The sequence below is a fragment of the Entelurus aequoreus genome, linkage group LG01 (assembly GCF_033978785.1).
Source record: "Entelurus aequoreus isolate RoL-2023_Sb linkage group LG01, RoL_Eaeq_v1.1, whole genome shotgun sequence".
NCBI classification, from domain to species: Eukaryota; Metazoa; Chordata; class Actinopteri; order Syngnathiformes; family Syngnathidae; genus Entelurus; species Entelurus aequoreus.
This window is the reverse complement of record NC_084731.1, coordinates 100838747-100859890: the sequence shown is the minus strand read 5'-3', so window position 1 is coordinate 100859890 and position 21144 is coordinate 100838747. Positions and strand designations below refer to the sequence as shown.

The window sequence follows — 21144 nt, the reverse complement described above, 5'->3', positions numbered from 1 at the left end:
GAACTTCTTTTATGATGACATTTTACCTCTCAAAGGTCTCAAAACTCTTGATGACATCCTTGATGTGAAACCAGAGAAAGTGCACCTAATCAGAACAACAGGAAGTCACTTTAAACTGAAGAAAATAACATTCACTTGAACTCGTCAGCTATTTTGTGCTTGCGATGGCACAAAAGCCCACAAACAATGATGTGATGAGGACTTAACAACATTATGTGCTTGATTAAGTGCCACTAGAAACACAGCTGCTGAACAAATATTCCACCAAAAAGGAAAAAAAAGCTGAAATTACAATAATATTAACTAATAGTACAAAGTTGTATCTTTTAAAGATATAGGCCTATACCTTTGATTTGCCCTTTTTTTTTTGTCCAAAATAAAAAAGCCAGTTGATTGAAACGTACCTGTGCTATGGTGTGTGTTGCATGGATGACGGGATACACCCCGAGGACAGCCGACACACAAGATTGATAGCCCACGTAATATCCGATTCGAAACACATCCATGATTAAAGACAGGAGCGCAAGAAGAGTCAAACCACCTGTGGAAGAAATGACATGAAAATCATGATATATTCACAGTTGGTCATCAATTACACAAAACTAGTAATAAAGAACACAACAGAACTTTTTTGTATTATACTTGATTGAATAAAAGTGAAATATATATATATACATATATATATATACACGAATACACACACACCGTGAGAGGAAAGTGGTGGGTTAATCATTTTGCAATGCAGTCTGTTGAAAATGATGGAAAGCGCCACTTGACATAGCAACTGACGCCGTGGTCAAAGTTGGAATTGCCACAAAACACATTTGAATGTATTTAACACTAACACTCTACTGCCGTCTGGCGGCTAAAGTGGATAGTGCACCTCCCAATTTGTCACGTTTCATGTGTATATATATACAGGGTATATATATATAAACACACACACATATTATATATATATATATATATATATATATATATATATATATATATATATATATATATATATATATATATATATATATATATATATATATATATATATATATACACACACACACACACATACACATACACATGATTCAATATCGAGAGCAGAAAAAAAAACAAAAAAAAAAACAAGTACAGTATCGCATGATATCGACTTATCTCCAAAATAAGAAGTTCAATACAAGCATTTTATTTGTGAAACACTGGACATGTACATGTCCTCTGATAAGCACACATGGTTAATTCTTTTCTTCTAATTGACTGAATTTATTTACAAAAGGTAAACATGGAGGCTATATAAGCTACTATGGCAGCAAGCAGCTACACAACAGCTAGGCCCACAATAGCACACAAGCTAATCATACGTAGTAAGTGCCTCTAATTGAACAATATTAGTCTGAACACAACATTTGTCAATTTAAACAAGTATTAAATAATTATAGTTGCATATACTTTCTTATCCACTAACAAACGTGTCTGGATCGTTCATCTTTGTGTCATGACCTTAATGCAGTGTTTAACCATGGGGCCTATTGTTGGGCCGTGAGCGCCCCCTAGCGGGCTGCCAAAAAAAATGCCTGTGTCTTACTGTGGCTGCAGTGGTACTCAGTTGTAATGCACTTTTCTACCACTTGTGGCAGTAATGACATTATCAAAGAAACAAAAAAGTTCAAGTTAAAGTAGCAATGATTGTCACACACACACTAGGTGTGGTGAAATTTGGCATCTGCATTTGACCCGTCCCCTTGTTCACCCCCTGGGAGGTGAGGGGAGCAGTGAGCAGAAAGAAGTCTGGATTTAAAGTCTTACAAAAGTGTCTTATGCGCAAAAAATATGACTAAAGTGGTGAAGCTGTATTATCATTTGCACTTTAAATTGTATTGACGGTTTGGTTAAATAACATTATTTTGTTCAAATGTGTTTATCACTGCGTAACTGTATATGTACGTGTATTTTTTACCAGTTTCTATGACTTTCTTCTTTTGCCGTGACTTTGATTAGTATTTAGCGGACTTAAGCCTAAGGTTTAAATAATATTGGTGACTATTCATATCATTTGACAAGGTTTAAATTGTTTAACAGTAAGTAGGTTAGATATCATTTTTTAATACAATTCAATTCAAGAGCAGGATAATTATTGGAGCGTGCCCCGGGCCCCTATGTAGTGGAAAAGTTGGGCCCAGAGGTCAAAAAGATTAAGACCCTATACCTTAATTAATTATTTTGACCACTAGGTGTCGGCAAAAAAACAAACTCCACTTCAAAAGAATAAATCTGTCATAAGATTAGTATTTTTCCAGACCCAACTTTGTTGTCTAAGTAATTTCCCTTGATTAAGCCATTTCTAACATTCCACACTACAAGATCGTTGTATGATCCATGCTGATATCGTATTAGATTAACATCGGTATCGGCCAATACTCAAGACTCCAATATAGAAAGTGAAAAAGTTTTCAAATAATAGATACATCTTATTTTGACAATATACTGCGGGCCAACAACACTAAAGCTGCAGGCCACAGATGGCCACGGATGGCCACGGATGGCCACAGATGGCCACAGATGGCCACAGATGGCTACAGATGGCCACAGATGGCTACAGATGGCCACAGATGGCCACAGATGGCCACAGATGGCCACAGATGGCCACAGATGGCCACAGATGGCCACAGATGGCTACAGATGGCCACAGATGGCCACAGATGGCCACAGATGGCCACAGATGGCCACAGATGGCCACAGATGGCCACAGATGGCCACAGATGGCCACAGATGGCCACAGATGGCCACAGATGGCCACAGATGGCCACAGATGGCCACAGATGGCTACAGATGGCCACAGATGGCCACAGATGGCCACAGATGGCCACAGATGGCCACAGATGGCTACAGATGGCCACAGATGGCCACAGATGGCCACAGATGGCTACAGATGGCCACAGATGGCCACAGATGGCCACAGATGGCCACAGATGGCCACAGATGGCCACAGATGGCCACAGATGGCTACAGATGGCCACAGATGGCCACAGATGGCTACAGATGGCTACAGATGGCCACAGATGGCTACAGATGGCCACAGATGGCCACAGATGGCTACAGATGGCCACAGATGGCCACAGATGGCCACAGATGGCTACAGATGGCTACAGATGGCCACAGATGGCCACAGATGGCCACAGATGGCTACAGATGGCTACAGATGGCCACAGATGGCCACAGATGGCTACAGATGGCTACAGATGGCCACAGATGGCCACAGATGGCCACAGATGGCTACAGATGGCTACAGATGGCCACAGATGGCCACAGATGGCCACAGATGGCCACAGATGGCCACAGATGGCCACAGATGGCTACAGATGGCCACAGATGGCCACAGATGACTACAGATGGCCCCCAGGCCACACTTTGGACACCCCTGGTCTAAAGCAGGCCTGGGAAATTATTTGGACTCGGGGGGCCAAATTTAGAGGGGGCTGGTATATCTATTTTCAGGAACACTAATACAAAACCTCACAATAATGTCTGATTGAAAGCTAAAAACATTATGACAGACCATCTTAAAAAACAGAATGAAATTTTAAATTGTTTTTACTGAATGAGACACCCAGAATGTACATGATAATAAAGAATGTTACAATATTAACTATGAAGGATAAAATACTGAATATTGACAACATATGAACGTCACACCCCCTCTCCATACACATATTTTACAATCCAGCACAACAAACACAGCAAAATATGATCATGAAGGGTAAATAACCCACCTACAATGTGATATATGTGATATATCACTAAACTTTACAACTTTGTTGTGAAAATCTCCTTCCACGTCTGTCCCTGACACCCACATTTCACACTCTGGAAACACTCTGTGGAAACACTCCCCACCCACACTGCTTGGTACCTCCTCTGACCTGCTGTCACTTACATAACATAGTAACTCATTACATGACCATAGTAACTAATTACATTACCATAGTAACTAATTACATTACCATAGTAACTAATTTAGTAACTATTTAGATGACCATAGTAAGTAATTAGATGAGCATAGTAACTAATTAGATGAGCATAGTAACTAATTAGATGAGCATAGTAAGTAATTAGATGAGCATAGTAACTCATTAGATGACCATGATTAGTAATTAGATGATCATAGTAACTCAGATGAGCATAGTAAGTAATTAGATGAGCATAGTAAGTAATTAGATAAGCATAGTAACTAATTAGATGACCATGATTAGTAATTAGATGATCATAGTAACTCAGATGAGCATAGTAAGTAATTAGATGAGCATAGTAAGTAATTAGATGAGCATGGTTAGTAATTAGATAAGCATAGTAACTAGTATATGATGCAGATTCCAAGCATGTAAAGACTTAGTATAGTTGAAGGTCATTATAAAAGATGAGTGCACATCATAATGGCAGCTACACTTTACATCTTAAACATCTAAAAAATATATTTGTGAATGTCCGACGGTCCAGATGGAAAAGCTTAAGGGGCCCCATGTGGCCCCCGAGCCTTAGTTTTCCCAGGTGTGCTGTAAAAGGTATTAGTTGAAGTAGTTGCTTATATTGTTTGTGTGATGAATAATCAGTTCCAATGAAATGTTTGGAATCGGATGTGACTCCAGATTGTGCCTTTGGGTAATAAGTTTTCAAGTTAGTCACCTCTGATCCAGCACGTGGTGGCGTGGACGTCTTTGTCGGTGAGCGCGCTCCTGTGCCGGCGTCGCAGCAGGACGAACCACATCATCCACAGCAGCTGCAGGAGCATCAGGCAGGTGACGAAGGCCAGCAGGTGGTCCTCCTTGACGGCCGGGCTGTGGTGCGCCAAGGCCAGCATGAGCGCGGCTCCGATCAGCAGCAGGTTGGTGCCGTACTGGCCGCTCAGGATCTCCGCCTTCTTCCTCCGCTCCTCCGCGGACACGCTCGGCTGGCTCAGCTGGGTCTTCTTGTCGTTGTCCGAGCTGGACGACGACGACGAGCTGTTGCAGTATTTGGCGTCCAGGGTCAGGGTGTTGTGCTCCATCATGGTGGGAGACATGTCGGCGTGGACGATCAGTGCTGGGCTGTGGGGGTCTGCAGGTGCGTCTCCGGGCGGCCAGGTACGCTACCGAGCATGCTGACTCACTCACGCAAGACTACCGAGCATGCTGACTCACTCACGCAAGACTACCGAGCATGCTGACGGACTCACGCAAGACTACAAGACAAGTACGTCCAAAAAGATTATCCCTCCAAATGTGCGTTTACGAGAGGCAACACAAGCAGGTGAAGGACGAGCAAGACTTCCAAAAAGCTCAACATGCTGCAGCCTGCTCCTGGTTCTACACCTGGTCCTGGTCCTAGTCCTGGTCCAGCAGTTCTTGCTGCTCATGGCGCCTGGCGAGCTGAGGGTGGGACTAAGCAAAACATGCTTCAAATCTCATTCCACTTCCCAATATGTCACTTCTGTACACCCAACTGCTGCTGTGTATGCAACTGCTGCTGTGTATGCAACTGCTGCTCTGTAGAACTGCTGCTGTGTATACAACTGTAGAACTGCTGCTCTGTAAAACTGCTGCTCTGTAGAACTGCTGCTATTTGTATAGAACTGCTGCTATGTATACAACTGTAGAACTGCTGCTCTGTAGAACTGCTGCTATTTGTATAGAACTGCTGCTATGTATACAACTGTAGAACTGCTGCTCTGTAGAACTGCTGCTATTTGTATAGAACTGCTGCTATGTATAGAACTGTAGAACTGCAGCTATGGAACTGTAGAACTGCTGCTCTGTAAAACTGCTGCTATGTGTATAGAACTGCTGCTCTGTAGAACTGCTGCTGTGTATAGAACTGGAAGCGGATGCCTAAGAAAAAGGGGCGGAGTCACAGGTGATTAGGTGTTGATCAGGTTAAGTGCACCAATGGATTGAAACCTCCATTGAAATGTTTGCTAAATAAAATGTGATTGTGTTACAATTACATATTTTTTTTTAACCAAAAATGTAATTCAGAGCTGCTCCCCCCCCCCCTCCTCCCTCTCTCCCCCACACACGGTGCGTCATTACGCATGGCCGTGCGTCGTCACGTAATCACGCAACATTTAAATGAGCTAGTTCAATGCTGAAATATTGTGTGAATTGTCCAAAGCAAGCTTTTCTACACCAACATTCATCTATTTATTCTTCTTCTTCTCCAGATGTTGGCGCGCTCCACCTTCCACGTTGTTCACGCCATTCAAAGCCTTCCAACTTCAAACTATTCAGGAATGGCGGGCTTTCCCTTGACAAATTACAAAAATTCCTAGATTTCCCAGAATTCCAGGTTTTCCGGGACATTTTTCCCATTCAAAATGAATTGGCCATCTTTCAAACTTGCACATTTTTCATCCAATTCCACCTTCAACATATTCCACCATTCTGGAAATTCAAACTTCCCTTTTCCCAACTTCTACATCAATTCCAGGATTTTCCAGAATTGCTGCTTTTCCAATTCAAACTCTTCAACATTCAAACTAATCTTCCATTCATACGACATTCTATCAGCATTTCACTTCCACGTCAGCATTGGAGAATTCACACGCACAAACTTCAGGAATTGCCTCATCTACTTTGTCTTTCAGTTACCGATAACAAAAAAAACATTATGTTGTAGTTTTTCAACAAACTATTATGACAGAAACATCCCGTGACCTAAGGAGGACTGACTCAATCAGTGCAAAGAAGTATCAAGTGGCTTTAATGAGCCACTCACTCAGTTGATGACATTTCACACTGATTAGATTAGATTAGCTCGCTGGTGCTTCCTTTTCACATCACTTATGCTAACAGGGGTTGGAAGACTTTTTTTAAGTTTAACACACTTGAACTGAAGTTAGTAAAACAAGTAAATGTCAAGGTCTGATGCATTATTTGCAATTAACAAGAGGAAACACAATTAGTGTGCAACTTCCAAATAGTTTAATATTTATGTCATCAAAAAACCGCGGTCACATGAAGGTTGGCATCAAAGCAAAAATAACATGACAGTATTGGTTTGCAATGCAAATAATATTAGTTTAACTTACAATTACAAAGCCTTTTGTTAGGTTTACAAATAGTCTTTTTTGCAGCTTGCAGATATCAAAAGTAAATATACAAAAAGCTCCTAACATTCTTAAACATGAACAAAAACATTGTTGTTTCTCAGTCAAATCTTCAAAAACATTTTGCACTCTTTCTAAAGGTACTTTTGAAGATGAAAAAGTCTTGTCAGGAGTCATGAAGAAGTCCCAATGGTCAAATCACCTTCATGAAGTACCAGTATCAGTAGCTGCTTCACTTCCTCCATCTTGCCATGCATTACTGGAACACAAGAAAACACCACCATGATAGTTCTTGCCATGCATTACTGGAACACAAGAAAACACCACCATGATAGTTCTTGCCATGCATTACTGGAACACAAGAAAACACCACCATGATAGTTCTTGCCATGCATTACTGGAACACAAGAAAACACCACCGTGATAGTTCTTGCCATGCATTACTGGAACACAAGAAAACACCACCGTGATAGTTCTTGCCATGCATTACTGGAACACAAGAAAACACCACCATGATAGTTCTTGCCATGCATTACTGGAACACAAGAAAACACCACCGTGATAGTTCTTGCCATGCATTACTGGAACACAAGAAAACACCACCGTGATAGTTCTTGCCATGCATTACTGGAACACAAGAAAACACCACCGTGATAGTTCTTGCCATGCATTACTGGAACACAAGAAAACACCACCGTGATAGTTCTTGCCATGCATTACTGGAACACAAGAAAACACCACCATGATAGTTCTTGCCATGCATTACTGGAACACAAGAAAACACCACCGTGATAGTTCTTGCCATGCATTACTGGAACACAAGAAAACACCACCGTGATAGTTCTTGCCATGCATTACTGGAACACAAGAAAACACCACCGTGATAGTTCTTGCCATGCATTACTGGAACACAAGAAAACACCACCATGATAGTTCTTGCCATGCATTACTGGAACACAAGAAAACACCACCGTGATAGTTCTTGCCATGCATTACTGGAACACAAGAAAACACCACCGTGATAGTTCTTGCCATGCATTACTGGAACACAAGAAAACACCACCGTGATAGTTCTTGCCATGCATTACTGGAACACAAGAAAACACCACCGTGATAGTTCTTGCCATGCATTACTGGAACACAAGAAAACACCACCGTGATAGTTCTTGCCATGCATTACTGGAACACAAGAAAACACCACCGTGATAGTTCTTGCCATGCATTACTGGAACACAAGAAAACACCACCATGATAGTTCTTGCCATGCATTACTGGAACACAAGAAAACACCACCGTGATAGTTCTTGCCATGCATTACTGGAACACAAGAAAACACCACCGTGATAGTTCTTGCCATGCATTACTGGAACACAAGAAAACACCACCATGATAGTTCTTGCCATGCATTACTGGAACACAAGAAAACACCACCATGATAGTTCTTGCCATGCATTACTGGAACACAAGAAAACACCACCGTGATAGTTCTTGCCATGCATTACTGGAACACAAGAAAACACCACCGTGATAGTTCTTGCCATGCATTACTGGAACACAAGAAAACACCACCGTGATAGTTCTTGCCATGCATTACTGGAACACAAGAAAACACCACCGTGATAGTTCTTGCCATGCATTACTGGAACACAAGAAAACACCACCGTGATAGTTCTTGCCATGCATTACTGGAACACAAGAAAACACCACCGTGATAGTTCTTGCCATGCATTACTGGAACACAAGAAAACACCACCATGATAGTTCTTGCCATGCATTACTGGAACACAAGAAAACACCACCATGATAGTTCTTGCCATGCATTACTGGAACACAAGAAAACACCACCGTGATAGTTCTTGCCATGCATTACTGGAACACAAGAAAACACCACCATGATAGTTCTTGCCATGCATTACTGGAACACAAGAAAACACCACCGTGATAGTTCTTGCCATGCATTACTGGAACACAAGAAAACACCACCGTGATAGTTCTTGCCATGCATTACTGTAACACAAGAAAACACCACCATGATAGTTCTTGCCATGCATTACTGGAACACAAGAAAACACCACCATGATAGTTCTTGCCATGCATTACTGGAACACAAGAAAACACCACCGTGATAGTTCTTGCCATGCATTACTGGAACACAAGAAAACACCACCATGATAGTTCTTGCCATGCATTACTGGAACACAAGAAAACACCACCGTGATAGTTCTTGCCATGCATTACTGGAACACAAGAAAACACCACCGTGATAGTTCTTGCCATGCATTACTGGAACACAAGAAAACACCACCATGATAGTTCTTGCCATGCATTACTGGAACACAAGAAAACACCACCGTGATAGTTCTTGCCATGCATTACTGGAACACAAGAAAACACCACCGTGATAGTTCTTGCCATGCATTACTGGAACACAAGAAAACACCACCATGATAGTTCTTGCCATGCATTACTGGAACACAAGAAAACACCACCGTGATAGTTCTTGCCATGCATTACTGGAACACAAGAAAACACCACCGTGATAGTTCTTGCCATGCATTACTGGAACACAAGAAAACACCACCATGATAGTTCTTGCCATGCATTACTGGAACACAAGAAAACACCACCGTGATAGTTCTTGCCATGCATTACTGGAACACAAGAAAACACCACCGTGATAGTTCTTGCCATGCATTACTGGAACACAAGAAAACACCACCGTGATAGTTCTTGCCATGCATTACTGGAACACAAGAAAACACCACCATGATAGTTCTTGCCATGCATTACTGGAACACAAGAAAACACCACCGTGATAGTTCTTGCCATGCATTACTGGAACACAAGAAAACACCACCGTGATAGTTCTTGCCATGCATTACTGGAACACAAGAAAACACCACCATGATAGTTCTTGCCATGCATTACTGGAACACAAGAAAACACCACCGTGATAGTTCTTGCCATGCATTACTGGAACACAAGAAAACACCACCGTGATAGTTCTTGCCATGCATTACTGGAACACAAGAAAACACCACCGTGATAGTTCTTGCCATGCATTACTGGAACACAAGAAAACACCACCATGATAGTTCTTGCCATGCATTACTGGAACACAAGAAAACACCACCATGATAGTTCATGCTATTTAGATGAACACATTAAAGTGCTTCTTTCATCTTTGTGTAGCAAATACCACTTTCCTGAAGCATCACTTCATCACTACTTATGAAAGCTCACCCAAGTGAACTTTAGAAGAGTTTGGAACCCAAAGCATTACAGTTATTGGAATGCTCGGCAGAAAGTATTTTGACATTAGCAACACATTTTGCCTAATAGTGTTGTACGGTACACCGGTACTAGTAATGTACCGCAAATCATATTCGCTACTATACCGCCTCTAAAAAGTACCAGTCCCCACCCTTTTTTTTTAACGGGCATGATGTCATGTGGTGACATTGCTGGTTTTACCAGCAGAGGAGCATGTTGGGCAGCGCACACACACAGAGTACTTACAAGCAGACACAGCGTGTAGACAGAAAAGGGAGAATGGACGCATTTTGGTGTAAAAAGTCAAGATAAAGGTGAAGTTATAACACTGAAACACCCTCAGGAAGAACTGCTTTAACACATGGCTAGCTAGTTAGCGACTAACATCCATCCACAGTGTTTTAGCTACTTCTAAATCACTAATCCTGGTCTCCATGGCGACAAATAAAGTAAGTTTCTTACAAGTATCATTATCACTGCAGGACGAGGAATAGCTAAATATGCTTCACTACACAGCGTAGGAGGATACAATAGCTCACCACCGTCACAATGTAAACAAATGCCATGGGTGGATCTACACCTGACATCCACTGTTTTTTTGATTGATTGAGACTTTTATTAGTAGGTTGCACAGTGAAGTACATATTCCGTACAATTGACCACTAAATGGTAACACCCGAATAAGTTTTTCAACTTGTTTAAGTCGGGGTCCAGTAATGATACCAAGTACAAGACCATATCTAGTCGATACTACTATGATTACATAGATATTTGTTATCGTCACAAAATCTTTTTTCCTTTTTTTTAAATGTATATTATGTTAATAAAGTCAGTAAATATGTCCCTGGACACATGAGGACTTTGAATATGACCAATGTATGATCCTGTAACTACTTGGTATCACATCCATACCTAAATGTGTGGTATCATCCAAAACTAATGTCAAGTATCAAAGAAGAGAAGAATAAGTGATTATTACATTTGAACAGAAGGGTAGATAGAACATGTTAAAAGAGAAAATAAGCAGATATTAACAGTAAATGAACAAGTAGATTAATAATCCATTTTTACAGTTTGTCCCTCGTAATGTGTAAATGACACAATATGTTACTGCATACGTCAGCAGACTAATTAGGAGTCTTTGTTTGTTTACTTACTACTAAAAGACAAGTTGTCTAGTATGTTCAACATTTGATTTAAGGACTAAATTATTCTTGGATTGCAATAAGAAACATTTTGTATGTTTAATGCACCGCAAGACTTTTTGTTCAAATAAAGCCAATAATGCCATTTTTTGTGGTACACTATATTTAGAAAAGTAAGGAAAAGTATCTAAAAGTATTGAAATACATTTTGGTATCGGGACAACCCTATCTCATAGCAAATGTACTGATAGATAGAAGTTAGAGGATGAATGGCCCACAACAAGAAGATAGACAAAAGGAAGGAGTTTATAGATTATGGCCCACAACAAGAAGATAGACAAAAGGAAGGAGTTTATAGATTATGGCCCACAACAAGAAGATAGACAAAAGGAAGGAGTTTATAGATTATGGCCCACAACAAGAAGATAGACAAAAGGAAGGAGTTTATAGATTATGGCCCACAACAAGAAGATAGACAAAAGGAAGGAGTTTATAGATTATGGCCCACAACAAGAAGATAGACAAAAGGAAGGAGTTTATAGATTATGGCCCACAACAAGAAGATAGACAAAAGGAAGGAGTTTATAGATTATGGCCCACAACAAGAAGATAGACAAAAGGAAGGAGTTTATAGATTATGGCCCACAACAAGAAGATAGACAAAAGGAAGGAGTTTATAGATTATGGCCCACAACAAGAGGATAGACAAAAGGAAGGAGTTTATAGATTATGGCACGGACTACAATGGCAGACACGCGCACATTTTCCAGACTTTTGTAGTTATCAATAGGTAAGAAAAGTTGGGTTTGCATAATATTGTGAAAGAAAACGCCAGATAAAATGTATCCTAATAGGTGCCATGTTGGGGTCCTTACACACACACACACACACACACACACACACACACACACACACACACACACACACACACACACACACACACACACACACACACACACACACACACACACACACACACACACACACACACACACACACACACACACACACACACACACACACACACACACACACACACACACACACACACACACACACCATAATTATAATTATAATCCATCAAGTGTTGTGTCTTCATAGCGTGCCAAAGTTGGACTAAACACATCTTTGACAAATGTTGGAGTGCCGTGTGTAATTGTCTATATTATAAAAGTTTTGGACTTTGCTTGCCAGCATCATTTTTGAACAGGGGTCATCAACCTACAGTTCAACTTATCTCTTATGCGTGACTGCCATCTACTGGTCACACTTATTACACCAAATACAATTGCTTAGTGGTAAGTAAGCACCATCAGAATGAATTAGGTGCACCGGGTTATAAGGTGCACTGTCCATTTTTGAGAAAAAATGAAAAGATTTTAAGTGAAAAATATGGTGCTTAACTGTACTCAAATTCTATGATCTGAACTTGATGGCATTGGTATGGCATTACTGAGGGAAATGACAAAACAATAAAGATGTTGGTATGGCATTACTGAGGGAAATGACAAAACAATAAAGATGTTGGTATGGCATTACTGAGGGAAATGACAAAACAATAAAGATGTTGGTATGGCATTACTGAGGGAAATGACAAAACAATAAAGATGTTGGTATGGCATTACTGAGGGAAATGACAAAACAATAAAGATGTTGGTATGGCATTACTGAGGGAAATGACAAAACAATAAAGATGTTGGTATGGCATTAGTGAGGGAAATGACAAAACAATAACTATGTTGGTATGGCATTACTGAGGGAAATGACAAAACAATAAAGATGTTGGTATGGCATTACTGAGGGAAATGACAAAACAATAAAGATGTTGGTATGGCATTACTGAGGGAAATGACAAAACAATAAAGATGTTGGTATGGCATTACTGAGGGAAATGACAAAACAATAAAGATGTTGGTATGGCATTACTGAGGGAAATGACAAAACAATAATGATGTTGGTATGGCATTACTGAGGGAAATGACAAAACAATAAAGATGTTGAATGTAAGAAGTTGAAGATCAAAACCTGACTCACCTGTCACCTTCATCCAAGCATGGAAATGAACATGACCACACCCATGAACTGTGTGAAGAGGATGAGTGGAGTGAGGAAGGACCAGACAGGCCAAAGTGCGATGTTAAAACTGCAAAAGAATATACAACATGTTTTTAATCATCACAACAAGTCACACCATGTTTCTGACAACCTTTGCTGCTTTGCACACTTCATCTCAGGTGACTACCTCTTCAAGCTCATGGAGAGAATGCCAAGAGTGTGCAAAGCAGTAATCAGTGCAAAGGGTGGCTATTTTGAAGACACTAGAATATAAAACATGTTTTCAGTTGATTTTTTGTGAAGTACATAACTCCACATGTGTTCATTCATAGTTTTGATGTGACAATCTACAATGTAAATAGTCATGGAAATAAAGTTGAATGAGGAGAAGGTGTGTCCAAACTTCTGTGTGGGGGGTCACACTCATTTGAGCTCAGGGGCCACAGAGGAACATCTATTCCTAAGTGGTAAAAGCCTGTCACGATAACTTCAAAATAAAGACAACTTCAGATTGTTTTCTTTGTTTAAAAATAGAACAAGCACAATCTGAAAACATACAAATGATAATGTTGTTGTTTTTTACACTTACATGTTGCTGTTCATAGTAGTTTATAATGTTGTTGTTGTTTACACTTACATGTTGCTGTTCATAGTAGTTTATAATGTTGTTGTTGTTTACACTTACATGTTGCTGTTCATAGTAGTTTATAATGTTGTTGTTGTTTACACTTACATGTTGCTGTTCATAGTAGTTTATAATGTTGTTGTTGTTGTTGTTACACTTACATGTTGCTGTTCATAGTAGTTTATCTTTATTTGTTGGGATTTAACATTTCTGTGTTCCTCAGTCAAATAGCTGTGAGTCTGGAAGTGTTTTAAAATGGTGTGACATTTGTATCCATCAGAAGATATAATACATGGTAATAAAATCAAACTACAGCATGTTATTCATGTAATTCACTCATTTGGATGTACTCACATCATGTGGTTAATTGTGTACATCATCTACAACACATCATGTGGTTAGTTGTGTACATCATCTACAACACATCATGTGGTTAGTTGTGTACATCATCTACAACAAAACTAATTGTGTACATCATCTACAACACATCATGTGGTTAGTTGTGTACATCATCTACAACAAAACTTGTGCATTTAGACTTAATTCATCAATCACTTAGAAGAGGATGCATGTTATTTCAGCATATTTATGTGCGCCCAGAAAATGTGTCCCCAGTCCTCTATCTATACCGGGCACATAGCTCCGCCCCCTCTGAAGTCGGCAGGGGATACAAAGAATTGCTATTGCGACATCCAGTGGACACATTTAGAAGAGCAGTTTCTTTCATTCAAAAATGTCAGCTAATTTTTATACTTACAAAATCATCTCGCAAGCCGGATAAAAGCTGTTGGCAGGCCGGGGCCGTACGTTTGACACCCCTGGTGTATACAGTATGTACAATAGACACCCCTGGTGTATACAGTATGTACAATAGACACCCCTGGTGTATACAGTATGTACAATAGACACCCCTGGTGTATACAGTATGTACAATAGACACCCCTGGTGTATACAGTATGTACAATGTCCCGCTGGGCCGCAACTTTAAAAAGGTTTTTTTGGAAGGGACGAAGGTGTGTCTAATAGAAACGAGGCACTGAAGAAAACTGCTATAACTTTCACTCATGTTTCTCTGCTTGCATCATGTCCCACCCCTGAGAGCCACCGTGATTGGTAGGTTCTTTTAGCTCCACACACACAACACTGTACAATGCCATTCATAGAAAACATGCACATTAAACTTTCATATTAAGGTGGGGCCACAAAATATCGTCTCGCGAGTTTGAGACCCCTGGTGTAAACAAACATGGCGTCGGTCATGAAGGACTTTTTTGACTTTTCAGAAGAAAAAAAAGAAAAACCGCCTGTCTTGGACACAGCAAAGCTCACTAGCCAGCCCGATACGCTGCTAGCATCCATGGCATGAAAGCAAATGTAAGAAGCTGCCCAAGGCAGACCTCTGAGACACCCGCTTCCTTGCTTTGACTTCCACAGACAGATATGTATGCTTAAGAAAACCAATCTGTAATTCATGCAGAAAGGTATGATGAAAATATGGATTACTCCCCCCGGCTGTGAGCAATTTAGAGATGCAGAAGACACCATCACTGAAGGCACCGTCAGCCAGCAGACCACCCGGGCTACAATTTGTGAAGAACAGGGGGGTGGAACCAAGCGTCCTTTTGTGTCGTTCTCGCCATTTGCGGGTCTAAATTGGCTGTCAAAGTGTACCAACTCGTCGGAATACGTACTGGTCCTTCAACTATCCAGGTGAGAGGCATGATTTATGATCTAGAATAAAGTTTGAGGAGCAAGGAAAGGAGGAAGCCGCTCACCAGACGATCATGTCAACATTGGCACGCAAGCTGGTGATCACGGCACCGCTATAAATAGTTTGTCTGCGTTAGCACTTCTAATAACAATATCACTAATGCTTGCTTTATATTCACGTCACCAAATGTAAAAGGAGGATTATTGCTGCTTTTTGGATGGTTATTTATTGGGTTTTATGGGCGGAAGAGAGGACCTCCCATTGGCTCCGCTTTAAGCTGACTTTTATTTACGAGTATTTATGAGTTAGAATGCATAAGAAAAATACATCTGTCGACATGTCTCTTATAATGATTGCAATCCATAGGCAAAATTCCAAGAAAAAGCGCAATTCCCCTTTAAGAAATAATAGATAGAAATGATCAGTATCGGTCTTAAGAAGCAGAAAGTGGTTTGAATCCCTAAAAATAACTTCAAAGTTATAGGGGGATTTTCCTGAAACTTTTACAACATGCCTGAAATGGGATAGCGTTTGTAAAAACTGATTCTATTTTGGTCCTGATCCAGATCATTTGTACAGCGTTTATGGCAAGAGTGTTCACTCGGTTTCTTAAATTGCGGTGGAGATCGCTCATAAAGTTATGGGCCATGAAACTTTCCCGACTGTCGAGCAGCTAAGAATTGCAAACATGATTTAAAATCGAATGTGTGACTTTTTATTTGGTTTAAATGACTTTGCGTTTCCCACACATTTCCCTTTGTGACTGACGTACCTGCAAGATGCTGCAATGAATGCAGCGGTGGTGATGGGCGGGATAGCCGGGTACTCTTGGTCGTAGTGCTGGATTCCTCTGAAGCCCTCCAGGTACACGATACAAAACATGGCCAGGCACAGACAAATGCTGAGGAGCAGCACACCCACGTTGAACCACCAACTGCAAACACAGGCCAAGGTTAACAAGGAAAATACTCACTTAAAGGCTAAATGCAGCCTCTGTACCTCTTTATGTTATCATTCTCAATGATGTTGCCAAAGAAGTCCACGTAATAGGTAACACTTATCGAGACCACAATCCAGAAAACCGAGTGTTTGTTGATTCGAGCGAGAGGTTTGGCATCTTTTTCTTCCTTAACTGAAAATGAAAGCAAATAAAAGACGATCAATGTATTAAATTGCAGGTGTTGTGGCCACTTCTTTCACCCACACAAATGTTAAAGCGCTTGCATTTTAACCAATTAACAACTTTCAGCAAAGTCCTAGCATAAAAATATAACAGGGGCACTAAAGCAGTTTTCAATGTGATAGCAATGTTTACTTTTAGATACATTCACGGCCTTGGGAATATTTTTTCTATTTTAAACTGATTAACTGGATTAAACATTTTAGTGGCTGCTGAACACTGATCATGCAGATTCACTGTGTAGTTCCCAATAAACTCAGTGGCCTAAACAAAAGAAGTTTGTCTCCATCTTTAGTGGAAGTGATCCCTATTGGCTCACCTCCCAGCTCCCATAGAAGTTGTAGTGTTTTGCCACAAGAACAACTCCATAGTTGTAAACTGCAGTTAATAAAGACGACATGACGCTAAGCTTTTATTCCACATTATCTGTCTACACTGGCAGAGATGGCCCTGAATTAGAGAGTTCCTGTGTTACAGACAAAACAATCATCAATTGCTGGATATTTGCCAGGGAGGGCAAACAGTAAAAGGTGACATGTCAACCATTCAAATTGCCCACTTAAACTGAGAAGCACAACTCATTTGACAAAAGTACAAAAATGACAGATTAAAGTGCCACTCTTGACCAATTGTTAAGAGCAAAATGGAGCTTGAAACGCTGCAGACATAGAGAGGATCCCAAACCTAAAACACCATTCAACAAAAGCAACACGAAAATGATGAAATCCAAAAAACTGCGAGATCAAATCAAATACAAGAGAAAACTGCTGCAAATGTCAAAAAACATGTGAAAAAGGCTGCAAGTTGACAGAATAAATTGGAAGTGGGGAGCTAGACCTAAAGGGATTAACGGGATGACCAGAAGAAAGTTGGCTGACTTTTGAAGAAGTGGAACTACAGAGAATATATTTTTAACACTTAAATGTCATATTTTACAGTATTTAGGGTAATCCTAGGGCTGGGCAACATATGGAGTTTGTAAGATATATGGATATATTTTTCAAAAAGATATTAAAATGAAGAAAATATCGTAATATAGATGTAATTTATTTCAGGTTAAAATGAGCAAACACCGCTAATTTGTTGTGTTCCTTGTTCTACACTCCATGGACTACTAAAGCCCTCCCCGTCCGCTTAAGAATATCCATCATTGGTTGCTGGTTTACAATGATGAGTCACCATTGGTTGAGATTAAGGCCAAACATTAGGAACAGGCCAATCAGAGGCAAGATATGCAGGAAGTGAAATCACAACATACATCCCAAATGAGGAGGAGAGTCGAAGAAGAGAAGAGGGAATATTTATATATTAAAAAAACTGGCAGAGGGATTCTCTTCTTTAGATGTTTCTTTTAGTGACGTAGACCACGTCCACGTCCACAATGGGTCTACTTGGACACATGCGTCTGGATAAAAGATTAATTTGACTTGTTTACCATGTAAGCCCAAATCAAAACTGATCTTGAGTTGTTGCTGGCAAAAAAGTACGCCAAAGTGAGGAAGATGATGGCCGCACAATTAAGTCAAGTCACTTACTTGGCGCTGAGCAGAACTCTACGTGTCCATTACATCCTCCACTGTACGTGTCCATTACATCATCCACTGGGAATTCTAAAGTGCAGAACTGTACGTGTCCATTACATCCTCCACTGGGAATTCTAAAGTGCCTGCCTGCAAATTCATTTTTTATCTGATCTAACACATTTTCTGTTATTTGCACAGCTATGTTGTTTATTTGAAGTAGAAATAATATTTTTCTATTTCATGTATGTTATGTAATTCTGTGCTACTTAAACAGTTTATTTTCCTGTGCAATTAATACCATCTTGCCACTGACTGTTTACAGTACACTTGGCATTGGCTTCAATTTCAGTCAATCTCGCTCAAAAATGTATATCTTTATATGTATACTTTCACCAGAAAATATATCCATATATATATATATATATATATATATATATATATATATATATATATATATATATATATATATATATATATATATATATATATATATATATATATATATATATATATATATATATATATGGGCAGGTCTGTTTCTGTCATGGGAAGATGTGCTTGTTTATTACTGGTTCTTCAATCAAACGAGTTGTACAATGTGGTTTTTTTTATCACATGCTCCAAAAAAAGAACATTCTAAAGTGCTAAGTGGCACTGAAATATAGTATTTATTGATAGCATGCATCAAGATCTCTCATAGTTATATGTTAAGCATTTTTCAATACTATTCATACTAAAAAGAGGCCAAAAATCTAACACTCCAAAATATTATTGTTGTAACAGACTAATGGAGAATAGTAATAGATAGATAGATAGTACTTTATTGATTCCTTCAGGAGAGTTCCCTAATGCCAGGAGCAAGAACATTTCCTTCAAACAGAAGCCGTAAAAACTTTGATAGAATACTGATTAAAATAAGTGGTAAAGCAATTGAGAGAGTTGAGAGCACTAAATTCCTTGGAGTTTACATAGATGGATTTATACATTTCAAAAGTCATATTGAATATTTCATGAATAAATGATCTAAATATGTAAGTCTACTCTCAAAATGGAGGCACTTTCTTCCTCTTAACGCTCTCCTAATTCTGTATGGGACTCATAAAAACTATTGCAATGTGGTATGGTGTAACACATATCCCAGTTATCTTCAAAAACTGGAGGTTCTTCCGAAGAAAGTTATACGTGCTATATCATGGGCAAACTTTAATGCCTCCTCAAATCCTCTTTTTTGTGGGTAAAATCTTCTGAAGTTTACAGAGTGCAACAGATTCCACAGTGCTTGTATTATGTATAATGTAGTATATGGATGACATTCTAGACTCTGCCAGCTCATTCCAGTGACCACTACTTCTCATAGACATAACACTACTTCTCATAGACATAACACTACTTCTCATAGACATAACACTACTTCTCATAGACATAACACTACTTCTCATAGACATAACACTACTTCTCATAGACATAACACTACTTCTCATAGACATAACACTACTTCTCATAGACATAACACTACTTCTCATAGACATAACACTACTTCTCATAGGCATAACACTACTTCTCATAGGCATAACACTACTTCTCATAGACATAACACTACTTCTCATAGACATAACACTACTTCTCATAGACATAACACTACTTCTCATAGACATAACACTACTTCTCATAGACATAGCACTACTTCTCATAGACATAACACTACTTCTCATAGACATAACACTACTTCTCATAGACATAACACTACTTCTCATGGACATAACACTACTTCTCATAGACATAACACTACTTCTCATAGACATAACACTACTTCTCATAGACATAACACTAGAAGTAAAGCTTTGTTAAGAGGGAAAAATGCTCATCTAAAGTGTACAAGCTTTAGTATCGCCTGTAGAGGCCCAATGATCTGGAATGACATTGATAGCTCTATAAAGAATGACATTTTTTAAACATTTTTAAAACGCGTTTTAAGCTAAATTTATTAACCCCTATGCTTAGTACTTTTAACACACCCCTATGGTTAGTACTTTTAACACACCCCTATGCTTAGTACTTTTAACACACCCCTATGGTTAGTACTTTTAACACACACTTATGGTTGAGGAATTCACATTAGCCGCATCATTTGTCTTGACATGTGTATGATGAGATGATCGCAGATCTTCAACATGCAACATTTTAATCACTTATTAATAAGTGAATAAGTGAATAATAAGCAAAAAAGATAATAAGTTAATAAGCAAAAAGATAATAAGTGAATAATAAGCCAAAAAGACAATAAGTTGATGTTGACTAGCCCCAGACAAGAGTTAAGCTAACAGTTAGCAGTAGTTTGTAACAGGCAGCGAGATAATGTATCAACTTTACACTTAACTCTTTTCGTCTTCGTCGGTTGACGGAGTTTGCAAGAGCAAGTCTGCATCTTTCTTGAGGAACTCTGCATCTTTCTTCAATCTCTTTCTCAGCTCGCTGTCATTTAGCATCATGCTAGCTGCACAACTCTGACAAGGCACTTCCGCTATTTGCAGGCGCGTGTTAATGACGTAGTGAGATAGAT

General features: G+C 39.5%; 2 protein-coding genes across 4 annotated transcripts in view; both read right to left on the bottom strand.

The window, feature by feature from the left end:
- otop1 (otopetrin 1) overlaps positions 1–16684 on the bottom strand; it is a 31999-nt gene extending 15315 nt beyond the window's left edge. For 2 of the 3 annotated variants that reach the window (XM_062063897.1, XM_062063907.1), the window contains exons 1-3: positions 4675–5656; positions 405–541; positions 27–85 (exon numbers count right to left, since the gene is read on the bottom strand). In XM_062063897.1, coding sequence (XP_061919881.1) covers positions 27–85; positions 405–541; positions 4675–5050 — 572 coding nt within the window. In that variant the 5' untranslated portion in view covers positions 5051–5656. Of the gene's footprint in view, positions 1–26; positions 86–404; positions 542–4674; positions 5657–13524; positions 13634–16653 lie in introns of those variants that run through there. The other variant, XM_062063915.1, reaches the window with a different exon arrangement.
- On the bottom strand, positions 6925–21144 carry tmem128 (transmembrane protein 128). Its single transcript, XM_062063926.1, has 5 exons — positions 20962–21144; positions 16881–17013; positions 16654–16815; positions 13525–13633; positions 6925–7331 (listed from the first exon to the last, which is right to left on the bottom strand). Exons 1-4 carry the CDS (start codon positions 21071–21073, stop codon positions 13534–13536), a joined length of 507 nt encoding a protein of 168 aa, XP_061919910.1. The 5' UTR covers positions 21074–21144; the 3' UTR covers positions 6925–7331; positions 13525–13533.

Coding starts and splice junctions, on each gene's coding strand:
- tmem128 (XM_062063926.1), bottom strand. CDS start 21,073: ATGATGCTAAATGACAGCGAGCTGAGAAAGAGATTGAAGAAAGATGCA. Junction 16,816..16,880: donor GAGAATGATAACATAAAGAG/GTACAGAGGCTG, acceptor CTGTGTTTGCAG/TTGGTGGTTCAACGTGGGTG. Junction 13,634..16,653: donor TTCATTGCAGCATCTTGCAG/GTACGTCAGTCA, acceptor ATTCTTTTGCAG/TTTTAACATCGCACTTTGGC.